General features: G+C 40.7%; 2 protein-coding genes across 2 annotated transcripts; one reads left to right on the top strand and one right to left on the bottom strand.

Annotated features, from left to right (window-relative positions):
• Positions 1 to 913: 913 nt before the first annotated feature.
• Positions 914 to 9,490, bottom strand: LOC113437868 (uncharacterized). The gene is made up of 2 exons (XM_026703055.2): positions 9,352 to 9,490; positions 914 to 7,010 (listed from the first exon to the last, which is right to left on the bottom strand). The coding sequence occupies exons 1-2, from the start codon at positions 9,399 to 9,401 to the stop codon at positions 2,186 to 2,188; spliced, it is 4,875 nt and encodes a 1,624-aa protein (XP_026558840.1). The 5' UTR covers positions 9,402 to 9,490; the 3' UTR covers positions 914 to 2,185.
• Positions 9,491 to 11,365: 1,875 nt separating this feature from the next.
• On the top strand, positions 11,366 to 22,356 carry CHMP1B (charged multivesicular body protein 1B). The gene is made up of 8 exons (XM_026703048.2): positions 11,366 to 11,509; positions 15,477 to 15,574; positions 16,897 to 17,043; positions 18,524 to 18,592; positions 18,681 to 18,788; positions 20,310 to 20,353; positions 20,998 to 21,070; positions 21,738 to 22,356. The coding sequence occupies exons 1-8, from the start codon at positions 11,494 to 11,496 to the stop codon at positions 21,780 to 21,782; spliced, it is 600 nt and encodes a 199-aa protein (XP_026558833.1). The 5' UTR covers positions 11,366 to 11,493; the 3' UTR covers positions 21,783 to 22,356.
• The last annotated feature ends 4,751 nt before the right edge of the window (positions 22,357 to 27,107 follow it).

Genomic DNA, 27,107 nt, shown 5'->3' with positions numbered 1-27,107 from the left:
CTATGGAGGAAGCAAAGTAATTTTTTTCTTTCTGCTGTTCTTCAAGCTCAGAAAACCCATTTCCCCAGCCTCGTTCTGCAACACAAGCACAAAGCAGGTTGTGGTGTAAGCCAGCGATTACCTTTTTACAACGCATGGATTTTTAGTGTTGTGTGAACCCAGCCAGGAGGCTTAATCTGCAAGTCGTAGTTAAGCAAACTAAAGCTTAGGATAATGTGCGAAACCAGCAAAAGTGATTGGCTCAAAATCGGACATAAAGAAGATAAAGATTCAGACCTGATTCTCCTATAATCGGGGTAACTAGTGGACAGCTTCTCACTTAAAGAACAGAAGTCCTCATCCAGGTAAAAAGAAACTCCAGTGCAGCTTTCACACAGCCAAAACGGCAAGACCGCATATGGAATTACAGGTAGCTGTTGTTCACACAATCTGAATTAACATTATTGTCCTAAGTCATAGGCTGTTTTAAGCATACTTTGCTGAACGAGCCGTAGTGGGCTGCTTCCTGTACATTCTATCATAAGCCAACATTTGCAAATCACAACAATCTCTGAAACAATCTTCAGGGCGAAACCAAACAAACCACACTGAATAAGAGTAGGTCACATACCTGACTTTTCACCTCTGACGTAGCATGAACTGTCGCTCATCAAGGGGGAAAAGGTTTACAGGTGGGCCTCGACTTAATAATTTGTTTGGAGACCAAAGTTACCGAAAAATGTGACTTATGACCATTGTCACAGTTACAACCAAGCAGCATCCCTAGGGTCAGTCATATGATCTAAATTTGGACAGGGGGAAACTGGCATGTATTTTATGACGGTTGCAGTGTCTCAGGGTCATGTGATCAGCTTTTGTGGATGTCAGGATTCCATAATTGCCCTAATTAAATCATGAGCCTTGAGCCAAAGTTAAAAAAACTTCGAAGAATTTATTAGGAGCAACAGACTGGCATGACCTGTATGAAACCAACTCTGGCATACGTAATTTACAGTCACCTATGACCCCGTTCCCCCCCTCCTCGCATGTCATAAATCAGATTCTCCAATTAAGCATGCTCGCTCCGGCCTGGGTGTCATCAATCATGTTCTCCAGCTAAGGAACTTCGTGGGCAAAAGCTCTTTTTGAGATAAGGTTGGAATATGCTTCTGAATTCATTTGCCATATGCTCCTAACTCTTTCTTTTGGAAACAGGCATGGAAATGTTTTACAAGTTGACAGTGACCTTCTGACAAAGAAGCCAGATTCAGTTAACCATGCTTAGCACATCTTGGCACACAACTGTGCCAAGAAAGCTCGTAAAATAGGGGAAAACTCACTTAACAACAAGCAAAGAGAAAGAAAAGAAATATATGATTGGAATATAGAGCTAAATAAAATGGCTACACACGTCAATTTCGGGCTCGACGCTGTCTTGCTTAGAGCTACTCCAGTAAATTTTGGGCTCAGTTATAGTTATTAAGTCAACAATTAGTAATTGTATAAAAAGGTGAAAAAAAGCACTAGTGGGATATTTAAAAATAGGAAAATTACTTTCAATTGTTCAAGCTATTCCTATTATCTGATTAAAGAAAACCACATTTTAGGCTTTTTGGCAATGTCTAAACAAGTGTTTTTCAATCTTGGCAACTTTAAACTGTGTGGATTTCAAACCCCAGAATTCCCCAGTCAAGATGGGTGAAGAATTCTGGGACTTAACATCCACACATCTTAAAGTTGCCAAGTTTGGAAAACACTGGTCTAAGCATTTTCCATGTGCTAAAAGTCATTATGTGTGAAATTGTCATTGCTAGATGTTATTCAAGCCTTCTCTGGTATGTCAGTCTTTCATCACTGGGATTGATTGATTATTTGATTGGAGACCCATGCCTCATCACTGCAATAAGTCTCAAGTGACACAGCCCAATCAAAGATTAGCTACCTCAAGGAGAATTAAGTCTCTAAGATATAGCACGTTGGCCATACCCAAGAGGAAGTGATGGATAAAAATTGAACTCCTTTTGAAATGAAAGGCAGCAAAGCATAATAAGGAACTAAAAGAACTAAGACAGACCCAAATATACTCTATATTTAATTTTCAGTGGCTGGCTCTCCAAAATAAAATCCAACAGTAGGAACAAGTCTTCAGAGCAAAGATTCAACTCAAGCACAGTAACCCAAGGGTCAGGGAAGGATTAGATTCCCCCTATATTGCGACTTCAGAGAAGGATTCTCCTCTTGAAGAGTCTGTATCATAAAAATGGCTAAATTCACTCTCAGAATCCAGGGTTTCTCCCGATGGCTCCTCTTCCAATTCCGCTGACGTTTGCTCAGTGTAATTTCGCGTTGGCTCTTCTTCATACTCCTGCTGAACAGACCTATCATTAGATACATTGCTGGCAGTTCCTGCTTCTCTGGCTGCATCCTCCACTTCTTCCAAGACCATATCAAAGAAGGATCGGCGAGAAGCCGTCGATCTTCTTCCACTCAATTTGACCCTTGGAGAAAAACAAATTGCAGCCATTGGCCTGTCGGTCTTTGGTGTAGACATACAAATTCCATCTGGCTTGTCCTCATCCAGTTCATCTATTAATTCATCATTTTCTTCTTCCTCATCTGAAACAATCATGGCAGGACGCTTCTTTTTCCCCAGCCCAAAACTGTCTCGACTATCACATGGACCATTGGAATCGTCCATGACCACAGAGCTCTCCACATCATTGCTAGACTGGAGGCTTCTGTGATTCCCATGTTCTTTCCCAGCTGATTCAGTTGCAGAGCTACAATAACTATCCAATTTTAGCTGGAAACCTTCATTTGCTGTCTCCTCTAACGACAAGTCCTTTTCTGAGATAGTTAGTGGACCATGCTCAGAATCCTCAAAGGCAAGGTTGAAATTGACCTGATAGAGAGAGGGAATATCAGGAGACTTGAACTGCGCTGTTTCTCTCGTGCCAGGGATCTGCAGTGCACTGCTTTCTGTTGTTTTACTAACCAGGGCCTGATGAGGTGCCGCAATATCTGCTTCATTAATTTCACAGGCATTTCCACGAGAGATTGGAAGAACATCACGAGACATGTCAGCCTCAGTTTGGTGTATGCCATCCTTAGAAGGATATGAAACTGACTCCTGAAACAGTTTCATCTGGACATCTTTAAGCTTACTTCTTGCTTCTGGAGATGGATCGCAAGAGATCATTTTGGATTCTGAGTTGACATTGCCTTCAATCGATGATGAAGTAGCTTGGGGAAGAGAAGATACAACATTTAGACTCTCATTTTGGTCATCCGTTTGCAGTCCGGTTTGTTGATATTCTTTGTTTTTGAAAGGCAGAACATCCATATTGGTTGTGTGGGAAAGCATTTGCTCATTGTCCGTATCCTTGGCAGGCAGTTCGGAGATTGCTCTGGGTTCAGGACTGTAGACCTTCTTGATAGATACTGAATGAGTCTGAAGAGGGGATACAAGTGTTGTCCCGGGATTTAGGTCACACCCTTGGAAGCTAGGAAATTGGTGTTCTTTCTCCTCAGAAGGCAAAGCATCTTCCGTATTAGACATAATCTGAAGCATTTGCTCATCATTCACGTCTTCAACAACCAGACTGGTCATTTTAGAGCTCAAACTGACCATATCACTAACACCATCATTGTCATCATTGCTTACCAGATCAATAGCTTCATTAGTGACGACAGGACTAATAAATACAGGTGGGGTAACCACAGGACTTGGAGGAGGAGTTGGCGATTTCTTTGTGGATGGAGCGGGTGATTCCACAACTGTTGGGATTGTCCTTTCGGACGTGGATGGCCCAAGAGTGTCACCTGGTGAAGACTTAGATGGTTTTGTTTTTGACTGGCTGGATGAGTCTGTATCTCTCAGCCATGAACCTTCTGTCGTGTTTATATTTCTCATCTGCTGATAGTGAGAGGAAATATCAGGAGACATGAACTGCTCTGTTTCTCTCGTGCCAGAGTTCTGCAGCGTGATGCTTTCTGTCATTTTGCTAACCAGGGCCTGATGTGGTGCCACAGCATCTACTTCATTAATTTCGCAGGGATCTCCATGAAGAACATCAAGTGACATGTCAGTCTCGGTTCGGTGCATGCCATCATCAGAAGGATACACAACTGATTCCTGCAACAGTTTTATCTGGACATCTTTAAGCTCACGTCTTGCTTCTAGAGATGGACTGCAAGAGATCATTTTGGATTCTGAGTTGACACTGCCTTCGATCAATGGTGAAGTAGCTTGGGGAAGAGAAGATACAACATTCAGACTCTCATTTTGGTCATCCGTTTGCAGTCTGGTTCGTTGATATTCTTTGTTTTTGAAAGGCAGAACATCCATATTGGTTGTGTGGGAAAGCATTTGCTCATTGTCCGTATCCTTGGCAGGCAGTTCGGAGATTGCTCTGGGTTCAGGACTGTAGACCTTCTTGATAGATACTGAATGAGTCTGAAAGGGGGATACAAGTGTTGTCCCGGGATTTAGGTCACACCCTTGGAAGCTGGGAAATTGGTGTTCTTTCTCCTCAGAAGGCAAAGCATCTTCTGTATTAGACATAATCTGAAGCATTTGCTCATCATTCATGTCTTCAACAACCAGACTGGTCATTTTAGAGCTCAAATTGACCATATCACTAACACCATCATTGTCATCATCGCTTACCAGATCAATAACTTCATTAGTGACGACAGGACTAATAAATACAGGTGGGGTAACCACAGGACTTGGAGGAGGAGTTGGCGATTTCTTTGTGGATGGAGCGGGCAATTCCACAACTGTTGGGATTGTCCTTTCGGATGTGAATGGCCCAAGAGTGTCACCTGGTGAAGACTTAGATGGTTTTGTTTTTGGCTGGCTGGATGAGTCTATATCTCTCAGCCATGCTCCTTCAGTCATGTTTCCAATATTCCTCATATGCTGGTCATTCAACTGAGATTCTAGTTGTACCAACTCTTGGGCTTTTTGGACTCTGTGTTCAATGTACCTGTGGGCTTCTTCATTTTCGGCTTCGTCATTATGTGCTGTCTCCCGTGTGTACATCAAATCATGGTCAGAAATGCCAAATATATCCAGCGTGTGGAGGTATGCAATGTGTTCATCCAACTCTGTGTCTGTTTTTCTTTGGGTGGCATGTAAGGACTGCAATTGTAGCTGTGTGGCCGAGCTTCGCGTGTCTTCCAATATGAACAATTCTTTTAGCTCTTGCATAGTGAAGTAGCGATAGGGATTTTTCTTATCACCCGTGCTTTGACGTATTAAGGAATCCTTGAAGACTTGTCTTCTATAGATCTTCTCTTCAACTGTCCCACAGGTAATCAGCCGGTAGATTATGACATTCTCTTTTTGGCCAATCCTGTAAGCTCGGTCCACAGCTTGGGCATCTGTCGCTGGATTCCAGCTAGGATCAAAAATCACCACCCGGCTAGCAGCTGTTAAGGTTAAACCAATCCCACCAACTTGAGTAGTAAGCAAAAAGACAGAGTAGTCTGCACCTTTCTGAAACATGCCAATTCTCTTCTCTCTTTCTGCCAGCTGGGTCACTGTCCCATCAATGCGCATGAGCTTAAAGCCCCTGTGAGTTAAGACCCGCTCTATAATGTCCAACATTTTTCGCGATAGGGAGAATACCAGAGTTCTATGTCCCTCATATTGCAATCTTTCCAGCAGTGCCACAAGGACGCTCAACTTTCCAGACTCCTGAATCAGCATCTCATCAGAAACATGCTCAATACTCCTCTTCATGTCTGGGAGCTCACTAGGTTCATCTTCACCAACTTCTTCTTCGCTGTAATTGGATGCTTCCAGCCCTAGTTGTCTACATGCTCGGTTTGACAGGAGCCTTGGGTGATCACAGAGTTTCTTCAGGATATTCAGTTCAGCCAGTGGGGACCTTGTGGACAACAACAGGTCCTTGATATGATCCAAGGATATAAAATTTCTATATATTTCCTCTTGTACAGGTGCTAAGAACACCCATACAATGAACTCGTTCTTTCGAGGAAGGGAAGGCATGACAGGAGCAACATCTTTACTTTGGTTTTCAGGGAGATGGTTTGGAAGATCAAGCTTCTTCTTCTTCTTCTGGAGTTCATCTTTAGTCCGTCTCAGAAAATATGGCTTTATGATGGACATCAGGTTTTCTGAGATTTTAAGCCCCAGAGCTTTCTCTCCAGGAGTGGCGTCTTTCGCCCTAGCTCTTGTGATAGGGTTCTCATATTCCATCCGAAAGGTTTTGACGGTACCCAACAGTGACCCTTGACAAGCAAAATCGAAAAGAGCCCAAAGTTCTTTGAGGTTGTTTTGGACCGGAGTTCCTGTGAGAAGGATGCGGTTTTTGGAAGGAATGGCATGCACAGATTTTGTTGTTTTGGCAGACGGAGTTTTGATTTTATGGGCTTCATCCAGAATGATATAGTCCCAAACAAACTCTTTCCCACCAAAGCTAGAAAGCTGCTGCCAGTTGTTGAGGACCATCTGGTAGGTTGTGAGCAAGATGCCCTTTCTACTCTGGATACGCTCCAGATACCTGTTACGTTCAGCTTTGTTGGTCCCATGGAAAACTTTCACTCGCAGGCCTGGGGTCCACTTGGCAAACTCTTTCACCCAGTTGTTAAGAAGGGTGGCTGGGAGAATCAGCAACACGGAACGGATGCGTTCTGCATCAAACATCCCAGAGAGGAACGCGATGATCTGAATGGTCTTCCCGAGTCCCATGTCATCTGCCAGGATGCCGCCCTTCCTTCTGTCTCGATATAACTTGTACAGAAAAGCAACCCCTTCTCTCTGATAGTCATAAAGCTTATCGTGCATTTCTCCATACAGCATGAGTCCGCTCTGACACACATCCACAAAGTTGTTGTCCTCCTCCTCCTCCTCCACAGCCAGAGAAGCGAGGGCTTCCTCCAACTTTTTAATGTTTGCGGTCAGCTTTTCGCTGAAATGGATTTTAAGAGCCTGTTGGAACAATTGGAGAGATGCTTCCAGGTTCCCATTTCTGGCTTCCTGCTTGGCTTGGGACACGCATCTGTAAGATCAAGAGACAGTTCTGTCGTCATGAAGGGACATAATAATAGCAGCGCAGGTAGAATTAGTGGGAAATAACAATAGAATCAGTAGAATTAGTTTAACTTGCTATTTCGCTTCTGTAAGAATTGCTTTGCTTCTATAACAGTGGTTGCCAACCAATGGGCCGGGGACCACTGGTGGTCCGTGAGAAAATGTTGGTGGTCCGCAAAGAAATGTCACCCCCAAAGCAATTAATCCAGGCTGCGCAGGAACACAAGGCTACGCCGCCCACGTGGCCCATGGGAAGACAAGGCTTGCGTCGCTTGCATTACAAACAACATGAGGTAGTGAGGGGAGGGGGGAAAGGGCGGATGGGGGGACCTTGCCCCATGTGCCTCGCCTGTTCACTGTGCTGTTTCTTTCCTTTTCTCCCCCAAACTCCACAAGAAATGAGTCTTTGAGACCCTGCAAGGCATTCTGCTCCAAGAGGCTGCGCCGGCATGACAAGTCTCACAAAGACTCATTTCTGGCAGTTTGGGGGAGAGAAAGACTTCTGCTGCTTTCTTTGCATGAAGCCAAAAGTCTCTCTCTCTTTCTCTCTTTCTTCCTCCCCCCCTCTCCCCCCCCCCCCTCCCGAGAACAGAGCTGGAGATGGTATATCCTGCAATCCCAAATAAAGAATGATAAATTGGTAGGAAAACGGGGTAGGGAATTTTTCTGCAGACTTTTTTGGAGATTTTCCCAGGGTTTCTGGTCCACGGGATTTGAAATTATGAGTTTGGTGGTCCCTGAGGTCCAAAAAGTTGGCGACCCTTGTTCTGTGACAATTAGAATTGCCTTTGCCATTTGCTTCTACCAGTGATCCAAAACCTGCTATCTTGTTGTGTTTTTTTGCACAACTCAGTGCCTGGTGCAGATATGATATGGATGTCAACAGAATTGATCGCTAATCTTCAAGAAATAGATATTGAAACAAGTACCTGGGCAGATCATAATCCAATGACAATTAAATGGAAAGGACAAAGAAGATGATCTAGATGGACGTTAAATAACACTATATTAAAATAAAAAGTCTTTACAGAGAACGGAGAAAGGACTGGCTTTTTTCTTCAAAGAAAATAAAAAAGAAGACACATCAATGCAGAATATATGGGATACAATGAAGGCATATGCCGGAGGCTTGATAATAAACTACACAAGGAAAAGAAATATTATGAAAAGACTAGCCTCTAAGACAGTAGAGGATGAGTATAAGGGACTTGAAAAAAGAGTTACAGAAAATGCCACAGAAAAAGGACATTAAGTTAAAAATGGATACATTTAAACATAAAATGGGATTCATGGAAAAAGAAGAATTAACACAGAAAATCAGAGGTGCGAAGCAGAACTATTTTGAAGATGCAAATAAACCAGGTAGATGGTTAGCATATAAAATGAGAAAGGAGAATCAAGGAAAATATTGCAATTAATAGATAATCGAGAGGGGTGGGTTTTAACTTTCACTGTAAGGCAGTTAGTGGTTAACACACTGGCCTAGAAAACAGGAGACTACCTTAGACATGAAAACCGAATGGATGACTTTCTCACAGTTGTTCTGAGAAAAATAGGTGAAGTTCCTGGGAGGAAGAGGAAACGAAAGCTAAGAGATGGGGAGAAAATGAAAGCTAAGAGAGTGAGTGCAGAGTAGAGCTGGCATCCCAAGGTACAAAAGGAAGAATGTAGCTGCATGCCAGCCTAAAATCAGAGCATCCATTATATGTATGTATGTATGTATGTATGTATGTATATATTCAAAACCAATTGCACAAAGGGGTGGGGGGATAACAACGAGGAAGCCTTAAAGCAAGGAAAAACTTGGAATTTTGACCTGCAAACTCCAGTTCTGGCTTTGCTTTCCTGTATTCTGCTTAACCTTTAGCGAAGTATACCTTTCTCATCAACTGGAGTCAAGGATCGTCCTTACGTAAAGGCCAGCAGCGGAGGCAGCGCCGATACCCTCGTTCTTTTCCCCAAATTATTATTCTGCTGGCCCCTGGCTTTGTCTAAGCCTGAGCCACCTCCCATTGATGAAGGACCCCCGTAGTATTTATGGAGGTTCTCAATCATCCAGATTGTGATTGTCCCGAAGGTGCTTTTCGTTTGCAACCGAGAAAAATAATAATAAGAAAGTCTAAATCGCTTTTGGAAAAAAAAAAACCCACATCTTTGGGGGGGCGGGAAGGCAGGAAAAAAAGGAAGATAAATGCAGGGATCTGGAATCCACCCCCCTCAATCCTGCCAAGCCCATCCACAAAGAAACGGCTTTCCAGGAGCAAATCAGGCGGAGCCCCTTCCCCATCCAAGCGCCCCTCCGAAAATACCTGCGGTACTCTTCCATTTGCTTCGGGTTCAAATCTGCGAGCTCCGCCATAATTTGGCCTGAACGCGAACAAAACACAACTTCCTGGATAGTTCAAATTTAAATCTGCGCGCCGACACGCTAGCCTATCCAACCTATCACCGAGAGGCATGCAAATAAGCTGGAGGCGGGTTAGCCATTCAGGTCACTCCAAAGAAAAGAGGCGGAGTCGACCTCCATTCATTCATTCATTCATTGGGACAAGTTGCTCGATTGGTACACATAGATGGGCACACTGGTTGCTATCGATTTCTTGATTTACAAAAAATGAAAATAAAAATCGGGGCAACCAAAGCGTCTTACCCCGCCCCCCACCCCAAATAAAGCATGGTATGCAAGAAAAAAAAATCATATCCCTTTTAAACCAGATGCTCTTACTTCTTTGGGGGAAAAAAGACAATTCGTTTTGCATGAGTTACGTGGAAGTAATCTCCATAAATAAACAAATAGGGGAACCTAATTTTTGTTCAGTCGAGCGAAAAGTCACGCATCTACTGTTGCAAGGTGCGTATCAGCGCTTTCTCAATCTCAGCAGCTTTTAAGATACGTGGGCTTCAACTCCCAGCGTTCTGGATGATCCTGGGTGTTGAAGCCCACTCAGTTTAAAGCTGCGCAGAGGTCTCCAAACTTGACAAATTTTAAGACTTGTGGACTTCAACTCCCAAAATTCTCCAGCCAGCATAGCTGGGAGTTGAAGTTCACATGTCTTAAAAGTTGACAAGTTTGGAGACCCCAATACACAACTATTAGAATAACCCCAAAAAGCTTTGAAAGGCATCAGTAGAGAGGTTTTGTTCTCTCCAATGACAGCGTGAGAAATCTTGAGCAGCCCCAGGGGTCATCCACAGCTGCCCTAGGTTGGCTGGGCATTATGGTAGTTGTAGTCCATGTGTTTTTGAAACTCAGGGAATCCTGGGAGTTGAAGTCCACCTGTCTTAAAGTTTCAGTTGGCAACCTTCGGAAACACTGGTTCAATCCTTCAGTAGAGAAAAAATAGGGAGACCCAACACTTTGGGGGATCCTGAGAATATTTTTGGAAAGAGGTGGAGATTTGGGGTGGAAAGGGAGAGAGAAATAAGATTCCACCATGGAAGGAAGGGAGGAAAACTCCCTCGCCCCAGCCCATGGGCTCCTCCTGCTGTCACTCCAATCCAGAAACGCCAATAGGTGGTTGGACAGAATTCTGGGAATTGAAGCTCACAAGTCTTAAAGTTGCCAAGCTTAGAGGCTTCTGGTTGAGAGACACAGGTGTACGATCTATTCCAAGAACTCTGCAGATCTGTCTGGGAGCAGTGATGAGGTAGGCTAATTAATTTTCTTTCCCTTGCTTTTTCTCCAAATGGTTGGATACAGATTGTAACTCCCCAAATCCCCACTGGGGAAGGACACGTGGGAGATCGTGCTAAGATCCAGTGTTGTGCAGAACATTCCTTTATCTCAGGGGTCTTCAAACTTGACAGCTTTAAGATGTGTGGACTTCAACTCCCAGAATTCCTCCTCCAGTCATGTTAGCTCAGGAATTCTGGGAGTTGAAGTCCACAAGTCTTAAATTTGCCAAGTTTGAAGACCCTTGATTTTTCTGATGAATCAAATGGCTATTAATCAGGAACGTTAGAAGGGTGAATTCCCGTAAATCTGGAAACGCCAGTTTCCTGCATCTCCCATCTTGAGCCTACTTGGCAGGGGATGATGGGAACTCTCGCCTGTCAACGTTAATATACCCGGTGGTGAAGCGTCCTAGCCCTGCAGTTGCCGCTTCTTCCCGACAGGGGGCAACCGCCTCCTTTCCCGGTGACGCCAAGCGATTGGCTGAGAGGAGGAGGAGGAGGAGCCTCGCGCCGCTTTCCAAAGACGGCGCTCCCGTTGTGCGCATGCGCTCCGGCCGGTCCTCTCAACCACCGCTCCTCTTTTCCTGCTCGTCGAGCTCCACGTGACGTGATGTTGACGGAAGAGGCGGGGAGTGAAGCTCGCCGGGCGGAGACGGAAGCAGGAAGCCCGCCGCTGAGAGGGAAAGACTAGGAGCCCAAACAGGTCGCCGAAACCGAGCCGCCTCGCTCTGTTTTCCGCCCGTCGTTCGAGCCAGGCCCGCACCTGAGCCGCCGCCATGTCCAACATGGAGAGTATCCTGGGTGACGCCCGTCGGGAAAAATACGGCCGGGCTTCGATTGGTGGTGGAGGGCGAGAAAATCCCGCCTCCTGGCGAGATTGATGGAGCGGGTGGGCGTGGCTAGTGGGGGGGACCCTTACAGCAGGAGGCGCCCTTGAGAGGGTGGTGATACGTGTGGGAGGAGCTTCAGCGCTGAACGCTTTCTTTATTGGCGTTTCTGGATTGGAGTGACAGCGGGAGTAGCCCATGGAGTGGGGCGAGGGCGTTTTCCTCCCTTCCTTCCATGGTGGAATCTTTGTTTCTCTTTCCCTTTCCACCCCAAAATCTCCACCTCTTTCCAAGAATATTCTCAGGATCCCCAAAAGTGTTGGGGTCTCCCCATTTTTTCTCTCCTGAAGGGTTGGACCAGTGCTTCTGAAGCTTGGCAACTTTAAGACAATGGTCTTCAAACTTGGCAACTTTAAGACTTGTGGACTTCAACTCCCAGGATTCTCCAGTCAGCTATGCTGGCTAATGTCAGGATTCCCCCAGTTGCCCCCCATCTAAATCATGAGTGTCAAGCCAAACTTCCAAAACCTCAAAAGGATTTATTGGGAGTTAACATGTCCGGCACTGCCTGGGTGTAGCCAACTCTTGAGAAGCATCATTCATTGTCATCCTTGACCCTGATCTTCCCCACCCCCTGGGTGTATCGTAATTCATATTCTCCAATGGGACACATCCATAGTCAAGAGTCATCAATCATGTTCTCCAGTTAGAATGTTGCCGGGCAGAAACTTCGGTCACCTAGTTACTATCTCTGAAAAACTATGTAAGAAATGCACTTTACATTTCCAAGCTGCCGCACTGCTCTTTCAAACGCCTTCCCCCCCATCCCCCCTTTCTGTTGGCAACTCTAAAACAACCATAGAAATATTTTATGGAGTTGACAGCTGGAGAATTCTGGGTGTTGAAGTCCACAGGTCTTAAAGTTGCCAAGTTTGGAGACCTCTGATCTAGATAATGGGTGTGATTTTGCATTATTGATTGAAATCGGTTAGAGCTTCCCTCTCTGGGAGACCTGGGCTTTCCTAATACAGAAATAATAAAAGTGATTAAAAATATATATCAACATAGATAGAGGAGAGCCTCACTGATTGGGATTTTCTAGAGAATTCTGTGTGGGGGTCAAGTGTAAGAAGAGGTGGTTGTTCTGACATTAGCATAGAGGTAGGTAGTCCTTGATTTAACAACCACAATTGAGCCTAAAATTAATGTTGTTCTTGAGTGAGAAATTGGTTAAGTGAGTTTTGCCCCATTTTACTCCTTGCCATGCCACATTTGTTAAAAGTGAATCTGTACAGTTATTAAATTCATAACGGTTGTTAAGTCAATCTGATTTCCCCATTGACTTTGCTTGTCAGAAGGTCAGAATATGATTCCTGGACACTGCAAGTGTCGTAAAATGTGAATCAGTTGTCAAGCATCCAAATGTAAATCCCGTTATCATGGGGATGCTACAACAGTAAGTGTGAAAAACGGTCATAAGTCATTTTTTTTCAGTGATGTAACTTTGAATGGGCACTATATGAACTGTGGTAAGTCTAGGACTTATCTGGATAATGGACATTAATTGCATTATTTAAATTGGTTGGAGCTTCCCTCTGTGGGAGACTCGGGCGCTTATGTAATGCATAAACAATAAAAGCGATTAAAATATATATAGCAATATAGCCTGGCTAGGAGAGCCCCAAAGTACAGATTGGGAATTTCTGGAGAAAACTGTGTGAGGCAAGCGTAAGGAGAGGTTGTTGTTGTTGTTCAATTGCTAAATCATGCCTGAGTCTTTGCAACTCCATGGACGATAGCATGCCAGGCCCCCATCCTCACGCTGTACATAGCAGAAATAACCAGGTATAAAGTATGCTAATTATACTATAAACCAAGTATACCAAGAACTAAATAAGTTAAAGCTTCTAGGCATCTGCTCATTTTCTGTTATTGTGTGCCGGAGAATATGGACTAGTTCAAGAAAGGGTGTATGTATCCATATAAATCTGTCAGAATGGAAAGACCTCCCCTCCCCATATCCATTTTGCAGTTTCAGAGTTGTGGTTTACAGATTTAGTATGGCTGTGATTGACGAGAACATATGCCCGCCCTAAGTTTCTTTGATGAAGCGCTAAATGTGTTCGTTTTGCAGCTTCTGGCTGCGCTTCCTGACCAGCTGGTTAGGCTTTTATGTGTGTGTGTGTGTGTGTGTTTCTGTCTGACATGACACACTGCAGTGTCATGCTTGGATGTTTCTGGTTTCTGTCAGCTGATTCAGTTTTTCTGGGTTTTGGGTTTTGTTTTGTTTTTTTAGCTAAAGTTGTATATTTAAGAAAGTTGAGAACAAAAATATAAATTTTGTTTTATCTGCTGTCTCCATTCTAAATCCTACTTCTGTTCTTCTGGTTGGTTATAAAGTGCATGGACCATAAGCTCTGTTTCCACATCTTGACAGCTGACTTAGATAAATCACTTTATGACAGCTGTAAGAAATGTGAATCCTAGTCATTTAATCTCTCTTTTATCATGTTTGCTCTAGTCAGGGCATATCCTAACCATTTTAAATGACAGATACCAGATGTGTGCTGTGGAAATCAGATAATTGATAGGTAGTAAACAACAACAAGAAATGAAAATAGCCTGTACTGTTTTTATCACCTTAGTGGTTGTATGAATGTTTGCAGCTCAGATCTGATATCCCTACCATTATGAATGTTGAGTTTTGTGATCTTTTTAAAAGAGTTTGAACTGTTTATCTTGATCTTTGGTTTGGTGGCTGAAAAAAACACAAGCTTTCTGTATACCAAAGGTCTTCAAACTTGGCAAGTTTAAGACGTGTGGACCAACTCACAGAATTCCTGAGCTAAGATGATTGGAGGAGGAATTCTGGGAATTGAAATGCACAAGTCTTAAAGCTGTCAATTTTGAAGACCCCTGCTGTACAGTAGTTGCTATTGGTACAGAAATGTGAATCCTAGTCGTTTAGTCTCTATTTTTAAATCATATTTGCTTTAGGTCAGGACACAAGGATATGTCATCCTAACCATCTTTAAAGACAGCTACCAGATAATATGCTGTGGAAATCAGATAATTAATAGGTGGTAAACAGCAACAAGTTAACATAGAGTGTACCTAATTTCTGTCACCTAGTGGTTGTATGAATGTTTGCAGCCCAAATCTGATATCCCCACCATTATGAATGTTGAGTTTTATGATTTTTGTTAAAAGAGTTTCAACTGGTTATTTTGATCTTTTGTTTGGTGACTGAAAAAAACACGAGCTTTCTGTTTATAGGCAATAGTTCCTATCGGTAGAGAATCGTTTCAGTTTAATTATTCCAATAGTAGAAAAGAATTCTGTTCTTGGTAAATTGAGCTTTGAAAATCTGATGAGGATGTGCTTTCTTGATTATATGGAATGTATGGATAATGGCTTCAGTAAAGGGAATTCCAATTATTGTTATGCTTTGAGAAAATACTACATTTTTATTTCTGTCTGCCAGTAATATCTAATCATAAGTTGGAATTAAAATAGCCTCCTAATGGAGGTATGTATTAATGGGATTAATTGACCTATATTTAAAGAAAACTAGGGAGTATTTTCATTTTATAGCCTGCTTTATAATAACTAGAATTGTTTTTTTTTTTTTATTGATTGATATAATGTTTAAGCTAGAAAAGGGATTATTTGTTTCTTCCATGGATTCCTGATGGGTTATCAAAATCAAGCAAGAATTTTAAACCCAGACAATTGCATAAAGCAAAACATCTTGGTTGGCATGGAATAAACGTGACAATGTCTATATTCAGAGAGACTTTATATCTAAATATTCTCTTCCTCTTAATATTAAATTTTTAAATTTAAAATATTTCAATTTCAGAAAGCTCCTTTTCAGGTTGCTAGGTGCATGACATGTTCTTATTTCAGTACATTCTTAACTTGAAATCTAGAGCATCTTTTCAATTTGAAATTTGCTGCCAAGGAGCTGAACAGAAATGCAAAAAAGTGTGATAAAGAAGAAAAGGTTGAAAAAGTCAAAATTAAGAAGGTAAGTAATTAATATAGATATTTTCTCTATAGTACATGAGAAATTATTACAGTGACATTAAAATTATACATAAAATTGCAATTATTTATGATTATTATTTCTGTCTAGGTATACTCACATCAAAGAGTAAAAGTAATTTGTTTTCACAGACTAACGTACAGAATTTCTGCCTCCCAAATATGTACAAATTGTTTCTTTAACCCTTAGTTCTGGCTTGGACTTGACAGTATTCATGTTTTCATTAAGGCATAATGCAGTTCATTTGAGAATAATCTAGTCAGCAGTCTTCTAACATTTCTCAGATTCTGGATACCCGTGACAATATCAGCTCAATCCTCTCAATATTTATTTTATTTTTTATTAAATTTATTTGCTGTCCATCTCATACCCAACAACTCTAGGCAGCTTACAATATAAAAACATTCAAACCATCAGTTATAAAATAATACAGCAGATAAACTGATTAACACAAGATGGCAATATCCACTCATTTAGAATGCCTCCGAAAATGTATATTGAATATTGACTGATAACCACGTTGGCTGGTTGTCGTAATTGGCTTCTTGCTATGTATCTGCCATCATTTGCAAATATTTTTAAAGAGCTGCTTTTCTTGGGGCCAGTCATTCAAAGTGCTGATCTGCTGCTAGTGTATTTGAGAGAACAAAAGCATCTAGATAGTTTTGGTCACCACGATGTAGAAAAGATGTCCAGACTCTAGAAAGACTGCAGAGAATAGCAACCAAGACAAGAGACTAAAACATACGATGAACAGTTGAAGGAACTGGATATGTTTAGTCTGATGAAAAAATAAAACTAGGGGTGACATGATAGCAGTGTTCCAATATCTCAGGGGCTACCATAAAGAAGAGGGAGTCAAGCTATTCTCCAAAGCACCTGGAGGCAGGACAAGAAGCAATGGGTGGAAACTAATCAAGGAGAGAAGCAACTTAGAACTAAGGAGAAATTTCCTGACAGTGAGGACAATTAACCAGTGGAACTCCTTGCCTCCAGAAGTTGTCAATGCTCCAACACTGGAAGTTTTTAAGAAGAGATTGGATAACCATTTGTCTGAAGTGGTGTAGGGTTTCCTGCCTAAGCAGGGGGTTGGACTAGAAGACCTCCAAAGTCCCTTCCAACTCTGTTATTCTATTCTATTCTATTCTATTCTATTCTATTCTATTCTAAATAGACACCAGGGACAATAATCATCTACCGTAAAGTCTCTGTGCGCCTAGGAACGGGATTATCAAACGCTAACATTTGTTCTGTTCTTTCCATAAGAGAGTGAAATAATTGTGTTCCTTTGCTCTATTTCGAAGGCCATTCAGAAGGGTAACACAGAAGTGGCAAGAATCCATGCGGAAAATGCCATCCGACAGAAGAACCAAGCGATCAACTTCCTGCGCATGAGCGCCCGGGTAGATGCTGTGGCAGCAAGAGTGCAGACGGCCGTCACAATGGGCAAAGTAAGTAGGCAAATAAATATATCGTTTATTGTTCACCCCTGCCTTAATAATAATAATAATAACGCATGATGGTAAACACGCCTAATAATCCTTCCTCCTCCTATTTTCCCCCACATTATCAACTGTGAGGTGAGTTAAGCTGAGAGAGAGAGGAACTGGCCCAAAGTCTCCCAGTTGGCATTCATGCCTAAAGTGGGATTAGAACTCACAATCTCCTGGCGATTGGCCCGAAGTCCCCATGCCTAAGGTGGGACTAGAACTCACAGTTTCTTATGTTATATCCTGGTGCCTTAACCACTAGAACACACAGGCTCTCCTCTTTTATCAAGGAACATATGCAGCAAAAAAAACCCACCTTGGTCTGTACTTGACATTATTTGGGGAATACCATGATAATGCCTAAGATTTACTGCCATAAATCCTTGGCAATTCCAGATAGCAATGAGAAAGTTCTCCACATGAAATATTGAAGAATCTGGGACTATGCTCACACACTATGTTGAGCCACTGTTGGCTTAATTATTGTTTATTGAATAAGCCAGACTGCAGCCTCATCAATGAGCTCCAGTCTCTAAATGTGTGCAGGACATTAGATCCTAATCAGAGAGACGGTATTATTGAAGTCCTTAGTGCTCTCTGAGCTTGGTGAATTTCTTGCAGACATTTCATTACCAAACTAGGTAACGTTATCGATATACTGATGATGGATTATGAAATGTCTTGTAAGAAAAACCACCAAGCTCAGAGAGCACCAAGGATCTAATATTTCAACCTTGAGCTACAAATATTCTCTCCTGTTGAGACAATATTAGCATTGAGTATCCTGCTCGTGATTGAAGAAAAATCTTTGGTTGGCTACACTTATTTAAATTAACAATAAACTATGATGTACCAGCAACTATGCCTGTATTCGTGCAGCATACTAATACTAATCTAAATAAAAGATACTATAGTAAAATGTGATATTAAACTAACCCTTCTCTGTGCCAGATTGTGTAAGTAGCATGGAGGCAGAAAAAAACACTCACAAAATTTCACTTATTCGCCTTACAAAATACAGTCTAAAAATAACTTTTCCCAGTATGCCTTGAAAAATAATTTACAAGGTAGCTGTTCATGGTAGATATTTTTTTCCACCTTAAATACCACACCAGCAGTTCTACAGATGTAATAATAACACTCCAAAATCTGCATCAGGACAATACACGATCTCTACCTTGGAAAGGAATGAGAATTGGAATGGGAATATGAATAGAATTCTTTATTAGCCAAGTGTGATTGGATACACAAGGAATTTGTCTCAGATTCATAAGCTCAGTGAACATACCAGTGATAAATCATGGTCCTAGTCATTGTAAAATGCATTCTCTATCTACTTTTATCACGTGCAGTGTCACAAAATAGGAGCTAAGGAAATTGTGGGGTGAATGGTGGGTGGGAAAACACTCTTGATATGATTATCATACACTTTCTTTTCTAGGTAACAAAATCCATGGCTGGAGTAGTTAAATCAATGGATGCTACGTTGAAAAGTATGAACTTAGAAAAGGTAAAAAGGATACATTTTGCCATTTATTTTTTAATATTTGCTGCTACTCTTTTGATGTCTTCTACTTAAACCATTTGTTCACCTACAGATTTCTGCCCTGATGGATAAATTTGAACAGCAGTTTGAAACCTTAGATGTTCAGACAGCACAGATGGAAGATACCATGAGCAGTACTACCACGCTGACAACACCACAAGTAGGTGCCCATTAAAGCAGAGATGTCTGCCTCCTCTTGCAGTAGTCTCTATCGGTGATTCTCAACCTCAAGAACTTTAACAGATTTAACAGAGTTGGAAGGGACCTTGTAGGTCATCTAGCCCAACCCCCCACCTAAGCAGGAGACCCTACACCATTTCTGACAAATGGCAGTCCAGTCTCTTCTTGAAAGCCTCCGGTGATGAAGCTCCCACAGCATCTGAAGGCAAGCAGCTCCATTGGTTGATTGACTTTTTTGATTGTTCCATTGGCTACCTGGCTGAGGAATTCTGGGTGTTGAAGTCTACCCATCTTAAAGTTTGCTAACATGATCGCCAACGTCCCATGACGGATATAGCACAAGAAGAAGAAGAATCTTAAAGTTCTTGAGATTGAAAACACTGGTCTACTATATATATTTTAGTGACTACAGTATCTTGGCCCTGGTGAAATAGGTTTGCTCCTTCATGGTGGGTCTCCTTTTTGTTTGAGAACCAATAAGTTTTATAATGTTTTCGGTTGAGAGACTCATATTTTAATTAAAAAAAACATGTAAAGCCGGTTTCTTACAAAAATACTGATGGGCAGTGTACAATCTATGTAAGTGATACGTTGAGTGTTTTTTTGAAGTCTGCAGAATAGAATAGGAATAGAATAGAATAGAATAGAATAGAATAGAATAGAATAGAATAGAATAGAATAGAATAGAATAGAATAGAATAGAATAAGGAATGAAGAATAGAATAGGAATAGAATAGAACAGAACAGAACAGATCAGAATTGAATTCTTTATTGGGCAAGTGTGATTGGACACACAAGGAATTTGTCTTGGTGCAAATGTTCTCAGTGTGCATAAAAGAAAAAGATACATTCATCAGGAGTCAAGAATCATCAGGTACAACACTTAATGATAGCCATAGGGTACAATAAGCAATCAATCATACTAGGAAACAATATAAATTATAAGGATACAAGCAACAAAGTTACAGTCATATAGTCACAAGTGGGAGGGGATGGGTGATAAGGAGTGATGAGAAGATTAATAGTAATAGTAGTGCAGACTTTGTAAATAGTTGGAAAGTGTTGAGGAAATTATTTGTTTAGCAGAGTGATGGCATTCAGGAAAAAAACTGTCCTTATGTCTAGTTGTTCTGGTTTGCAGTGCCCTATAGCGTTGTTTTGAGAAAAATGTTGCAATCCATTTCTTTATCTTAATAGTGTTAATTAGGATTGAAAAATGGAAGCAAGAAAGACAATTTTTCACATTTCATTGTCTGCTGTGAAGCTTTGAGAACGTTCTTACGGGCACTGAAGGAGCAACCCAAGAATCAATAAAAGTACTATAATCCTAAAACCATCCATTAAAAAAAAAAGAGTGTAACGACCGCAGTGCATCCCACACAACTACAAATTCCCTTTCATGGCCAACAACTCTTTCAGTACAAAATCCCCAATAATTATCTCTGTTGTGTTGCTGCCCTCTTAAGTGTAATTCAATCTTTTATGACGTTTGCCTTTTCAGAACCAAGTAGATATGCTCCTTCAAGAAATGGCTGATGAAGCTGGGTGAGTGTGAATAACCAAAAGTTGGAATCAATGCGGTGCATGAAAAAAAAACATGTTTGCGGGAAGGAATTCCTGGTTTTCTCCAGCTCAGTAGAGTCCCCCAGTATTGAGAAAATGGACAGGCATAGCATGATCTAACTTGTTGCCTCTAATCTGGTTCCATCCATGGGCCAACTTTTGCTGGCTGGAGAATTAAAGGTGCTGATGTTCAACACATCTGGAAAGTAGCATTTTGAGGAAACTGAACTAAGTCATAACCTACTGTTAATATTTCCTAAAGCGGAAGAATTCTAATGCTCTCAGAGCTAATATTGACCTTTTTCTGATCATAAGTTAACAAGATTGGGATCAGTACCCAAGGTCCACATTTGACAATAGAAGCAGCAAGAAGGGATTCTACCCCCACCCCCCACCCCAAACTATGCTTATCTCAAACCCTGTTGTAATGCAGGTGTAGAGGTTTGCATAATTGAACCATTATGTGGGTTGATTTTGGCTTGTGCGGTGCAATGTGTAACTTTTGATTCGGGTATATTTTTAAATTAAGTGAGATGGTTTGGGGTTTCTTGCTGGAATATGGAATGCCATATCTGCATGCCAATGTTTAATTTGCTTGGTTGTATTTTTCTCCCTTTGAATTTTAGGCTTGATCTGAATATGGAACTACCTCAGGGACAGACAGGCTCTGTTGGCACAAGTGTTGCTTCAACAGAACAGGTAAATATTGCCTGTCCTGGCTTGTTCTTTTCTCCCCTTATACCAAGGGTCTTCAAACTTGGCAAGTTTAAGACTTGTGGACTTCAACTCGCAGAATTCCTGAGCTAACATGACTGGAGGAGGAATTCTGGGAGTTGAAGTCCACAAGTCTTAAATCTGTCAGGTTTGAAGACCCCTGCCTTATACTATAGTCTGGGGGATTCTGGGAGTTGAAGTCCTCAAATGTTTAAAGTTGCTGTAGTTGGGGAACACTACCATAGAAGATTGGCTGGGATACTGTTAATATTTAAATGCTTAAATATATCTTGCTAATGTCCAGTATGGCTTTCTCTTATCATTTGGGGCTAGATTACTTAAAATAAAATAACCTGCAACTTTTTAACGTCTTAAACGATTTCCTGTCCTTGCATCATTTATTCTGTATGGCCTTGTTTGTCTGCTTAATTTATTAAGGTCCAGAGGCCGCTCACTTTGAGCTTCTATATAGTTCTTGGAAAATGTCCAAAGCCCTTTTTTTTTAAAAAAAAGTAATAAACCCACTTATCTGGCACAGGCTTTTCTTGACTTGCAGAGTTTGCTTGTATATGATCGCCACCCCTTCAATTTGTTACTCTTTTAACGTGTTTTGTCTCTTGATCACATATTCATAACTCTCTCTGTTCTGAAGGACGAGCTCTCACAAAGACTGGCACGTCTTCGTGATCAAGTGTGAAGGGGAGCCAGATCTGCAGCGTTGTACATATGCTTCCAGCTGCATTCTCTGTACATATTTTGTGGCCTAACCAGGATTTCTGTTGAGGTGTGAACACCCGTCTCTCTCTCTCTTTTTCCCCACCTTTGCTGTGCTTTCCAAATTCATCTAACTCAGTAGTATTTTGCCATAAGTGCATTTTCTAAGTCTGTATTGTACATTGAAGGTTATATTTTTGCAAATCTCTTTTTCAATGATTAAAATGTCTGTTTTATCGGATGTCACCGCAAGTAATCAAACAGAAAGAACAGCTTGTATAATTTTAAGTTATATAACAAGTTTTAAATTATGGATAATGTTTGCAATTAAATCCCTAAAATGGTGTTTGTGATTGACAGGGTGTCACGTTAATTATCAATAGGATAAAATATATGTGTGTGTGTCCACCAGTATTACATCACTGGAGAATCTTTCCAAACCCAGCTTACTTGTCATGACACCTAAAATTCAAGGAATATTTATGCTGTCCTTATAACCTGAAACTTATATTGATATCAACCGTTCAGTACCAAAGGAATAAAAAATATTTTTCAACGCCTTTGCCTAGATTTCCTTAAAAATATACATGACACTCCCATAGAGAGGGATACCTTGATACTGTAAAGGAGACAAACCAAAGCATCAAGTTTGAAATGTCATTTTAAGACTGTGGTGTGATTGGATGTGATTGCTTTCTGCTGCGAGTGGGGTGGTCGACTGAATTATATCAGAAAAGGAAAATGAACAAACATGAGCGTGCATCTGAAGTAATCATGAAGTATGTTTCAATTCTGTCTTTGTATCTATGCTTAAAACAAATGGTAAGATAAAAGTATCTTCAACTCAAACTCTTATTCCTGATGACTTTTTTGAGTCTATGCCATTTTCGTGTTGCTGGTCACTGACTGAATAGATATTATTACTTACTTTTCTTCACAGTTGAGGAGAAGTTTGTTCTCACATCCTTCTGGGATGTTTTTCCAGTTTCCCAATCTAGCCTAAAGACGTAGGTTTTCCTGGTGATCTCTCAAAATTTATTTATTTTTATCCTGTCTTTACTATTTTGACAAATAACTCAAGGCGGTGAACATATCCAACCCACCTTCCTCCTGCTATTTTTCCCTGCAACAACAACCCTATGAGATGAATTGGGCTGAAAGAGAGGATCTGGCTTTCACGGCTAAGGCGGGACTTGAACTCACGGTCTCTTGCTTTCTAGCCTGGTGCCTTAACCTTTAAGCCTAATTAACTTGGAAGCCCAGATCAGGTTGGCTAATTACCACGTCCTGAAACTAAAAGGAATGAAAGAGAATTGGTGGCACAGTGGTCAGAATGCAGTACTGCAGGCTAACTTTGCCGACTGCCAGCATTTCAGCAATTCGATTCTGACTGGCTCAAGATTGATTCAGCCTTCCATCCTTCCGAGGTTGGTAAAAGGAGGAGTCAGATTGTTGGGGACAATATACTGACTCTGTAAACTGCTTGGAGATGGCTGTAAAGCACTGTGAAGTGGTATATAAGTCCAAGTGCTATTGTTATTCTTCTTTTAAAATATAAATATCCTGCACATTGGTATTTAGAGGGTTTCAGCTTTTCTCGCTCAGGGAAGGTTAGATACCTTTCTGTGGGTTGAAATTATATTTAACGACTCCAGCGTACCACTTTCACTTTGCATTTCTCAGGTGAAGCTGCAGTTGACCTTTTACAACTAAGAGTTTTAACTTCAGTTTGGGCCCAGGTAAAAATGACTGAGAGAAGCTTTATGAAATTGGAGGGATGTTTAACATAGGCCGGTTGTAATTCAACATGAATCAGCACAAGAAAAACCTGAGCAAGTAAAAGCTGTTGAATTGATTTTTTTTCTTTTAATACAACAAAATATTCTGAACATCTGGGAAGGCCCACAAACAGGTGGCCCGCATATCTTGAAGAAAAAGAAGCAAGTGACAGATAAAGCTGTGGTGGTGCAGTGGTTAGAATGCAGTATTGCAGGCTAATTCTGCCGACTGTCGGCAGTTCAACACTGACCTGCTCAAGGTTCACTCAGCCTTCCATCCTTCTGAGGTTGGTAAAATGAGGACCCAGATTGTTGGGAGGTAAAATGCTGACTCTAAACCACTTAGCGCTGAAAAACACTGTAAAGCAGTATGTAAGTCTTAAGTGCTATAAAGGAAAACAAGCAATTTTTACAAGCAATCTTGAAGTCTACCATTCCTTGTATTTTCATAGCAGAATGGCATGGAGGAAGCGAAGGCAGTGTTTTTCTGTTCCCCAAACTGTTTCTTTATCTAATGGTTAGACACAGTGTCATTTTATCTCTTCGAGAATAAACATATGTCCCTCTGAATGTGTTCTTCCATTTGTTCTATGACTGCATAAATCTGCACAGACTTATTTCTGATTTCTTAGCAGTGTGTAGTGGGAAGTTATAGTTTCATAAGTCCAGATGCACAATTCTATTTTCATTTGTTTTTTTTCACAAAAGAATTAAAAATGATCCAAATTCCAAGCAAAGTTCCTTGAATTAAAAATGATCCTAATATCATGCAAAACTCTTTGAAACTTTTTTATTTTGTGAGGCTTTGTTAGATGTGAAGGAGAGTCAGATAACTACAGGTCTTCAGTTACCAGTTTATACGCAAGAATGGAAGAATATTTATGTTTAAAGCACTTGTTTAGTGTGACTTTATTAGGTGTTACATTTTTAAATATATATTTTTTTTAAAAAAATGACTTGAGACTGCAGTTAAGTTACATAATCTACTAAATAAGATGATGTACACATGGATATAACTACAAATTAGATTTAAGAAAAAAGTTGAACAGTTTGCCAATTTTCAAAAGGAGAACATCACTACAACATGTATTTCATTATGTTTTATCCTTCCAGTGTTTTCAAGTTATTTTCATAACAACTGGCCTGTATTTACCCAATACGTTTAGCATTGAATAGAGATTTAAATCTTTTTTTGTTCCTATTGTAAATATAGAAGTGTTTTTGCATAATTCCTGTTTTCGTATTTTCTTTGTGTATTCTGTTTCTTATTGCATTTGACTGTGATCTTAAAAAAGAGATTCAGAATCATTTTCCTCTTGATAAATTTGATTTTTTTCTTCTTCAATGAAACCAGTAGAGGGGAGTAGAACACCTTGTTCTGAGGACCAGTAAATTTCACTCAAACAACCTTCAAGATACCCTTGTCCATTTCTATTTCTTAAGAAAACCATCCTACAAATTAAAATCCATGCTTCTTAGCTGTTCCCATTTCACTTTCAGCTTGCTTTGTCTTCCACTTTTGTCAATTTAAAAGTAAAATTGTTTTAATAATCCACTAAATTAATGTGTGCAATGTGTGTTTCAAACTTAAACCCCTTACTTATATGATCTCGGTCTTAATTCTGATCATGAAGCTTGAAAGCAGCACAGAAATGTTGATACTTTTCTATTTTAATTGCCAAGATCTGGAATTTAGAATCAAAATTTCTACATTTGAAGGTTTAATCGTGGTTTGTTTTTTCATCTACAGTATCCCTTGAAAGAATCTTAAAGACTATCTAGAACCATCTTTGAATCTCATGGAAATCCATCTGAATATTTTCATATTTGTTATGTTTGCTTTCATTTATATTCATTTTAAGTCTATGATTACCTATGAACGTAGTTGGAATGTCTGATTTATAAAACTTTTTGATTGGGGAGAGATGTTATGGTAAAATATTTTGATAATCTGTAGGTGATGTGACATGGGATCATGCCTCCTCACATCATTGGAATGTTATTGTATTTTACTATTTGTTATTTTTTTATATAATTAGCTATTGAGGTTGTGCTATCAAACTCAGCCATAAGGGGGCAGTATGCCCTATATATTGACTACACCCCCACCCCCACCCCGTTTTTCCCAGGTAGTAGTAGTAACTGGGATACTGCAGAATCAAGAGGACAAAAGGAACAATGCATGGAAGGTATAGCACATAACTACCACTAGTGAATCACATGGGTATTGCAAGCTCCACATTTTAAAAATATACAATATATTGAATCCTTGGTACATATTGCCCTCTGGTGGCTCACATGAGGATTACAGGCACAAAGGAAAGTACTGCTTTTATAGGACATACTGCCTTCTGGTGGCTGAATATGGTTTTATGGAAATACAGAAATCTAATGGACATATAGACATATTATTCCTGAAGGTTCACTCAGGTATTGCAGGCTCAGTGAGGAAAATTGAGTTAGGATCAGGTCTAGGATTAGTCACTTTAGTGAGGAGGGCACCATTGGAAGAGCTGAAGAAATAGGATAGAACATCACTGAGTCATCATTTCAGCTCTATTTCCTTACTAGCTCGATACCCGTGCTTCACTACAAAACTATGTGATCAGGCTTATTTTTTCAGGAGGAAAATAAGGGGGGGGGGGCGGGAATTCTGCCTCTGCCTACCAGCATCCATTGGTATTCATCTGGCTAGCATCCTGTCAGTGTGTGAGACAGTTGAGGGCTGTTTGGAAACTGAAACAGTATTTTCTGGGTGAGCAAGAAGGAAATAGCAAGGAACCTGGGCGTGGCTTAGCTCAACTGTTCTGTACTAAAGCTGGTGGCTGCTGTGAAACTGAAACTCACCTCCTCTGCTTGTGTTTTGCATTTGGAATAGATTTCTTTTCAGGTGGGGAGGAGGAGTAAAACTCCTTAGCATCAGAGTGTGTTAATAATAATAATATACGAAATACTAATACTCTGATGGTCATTTCGAAAAATCCTTTCTTAGCACCTAGAAGCCAAGAGGAACATACGGGCCCTATTTTCAAGTTTGTAAGCTTTACGGTTCTGGAGATTTTGTGATGATACCTGAGTGCTATTTAACTTTTATATATATAGAAGATACAGATCTAAACAGAGAAACAGAATGATCATAGATCACTGATTGACAAGTTTAATGCCAGGCTCAAAACTAAGAATAACACTTGGTGATTCTTCCAAGCTGAGACCTTTATTGCTTTACGCCTATATACAAAAACTTGCCAGGCTGAGGACTCTACTATCTGCATCTACAATACTCTGGGAACTATTAGGGAGGGGCTGTCTTCACCCTCTTTCTCTCACACATAATACAAGTAGTCTTCGATTTACAAAGGTCATTTAGTGACTGTTCAAAATTACAACCAGCACTGAAAAAAGTGACTTATGGCCATTTTTCATATTTATTACCTGTATAGCATTCCCAGGATCATGTGATCAAAATTAAGATGTTCATACTTATCATTGACTGGCTCTGATGGTTAATACAGGTTGTTGCTGGCGCCCTA

This window comes from Pseudonaja textilis, chromosome 12, assembly GCF_049901715.1.
Source record: "Pseudonaja textilis isolate UNSWEBS1 chromosome 12, rPseTex1.2, whole genome shotgun sequence".
NCBI classification, from domain to species: domain Eukaryota; kingdom Metazoa; phylum Chordata; class Lepidosauria; order Squamata; family Elapidae; genus Pseudonaja; species Pseudonaja textilis.
Note: the sequence above shows the minus strand (reverse complement) of the source record. Positions and strands in the feature narration are given on the sequence as shown.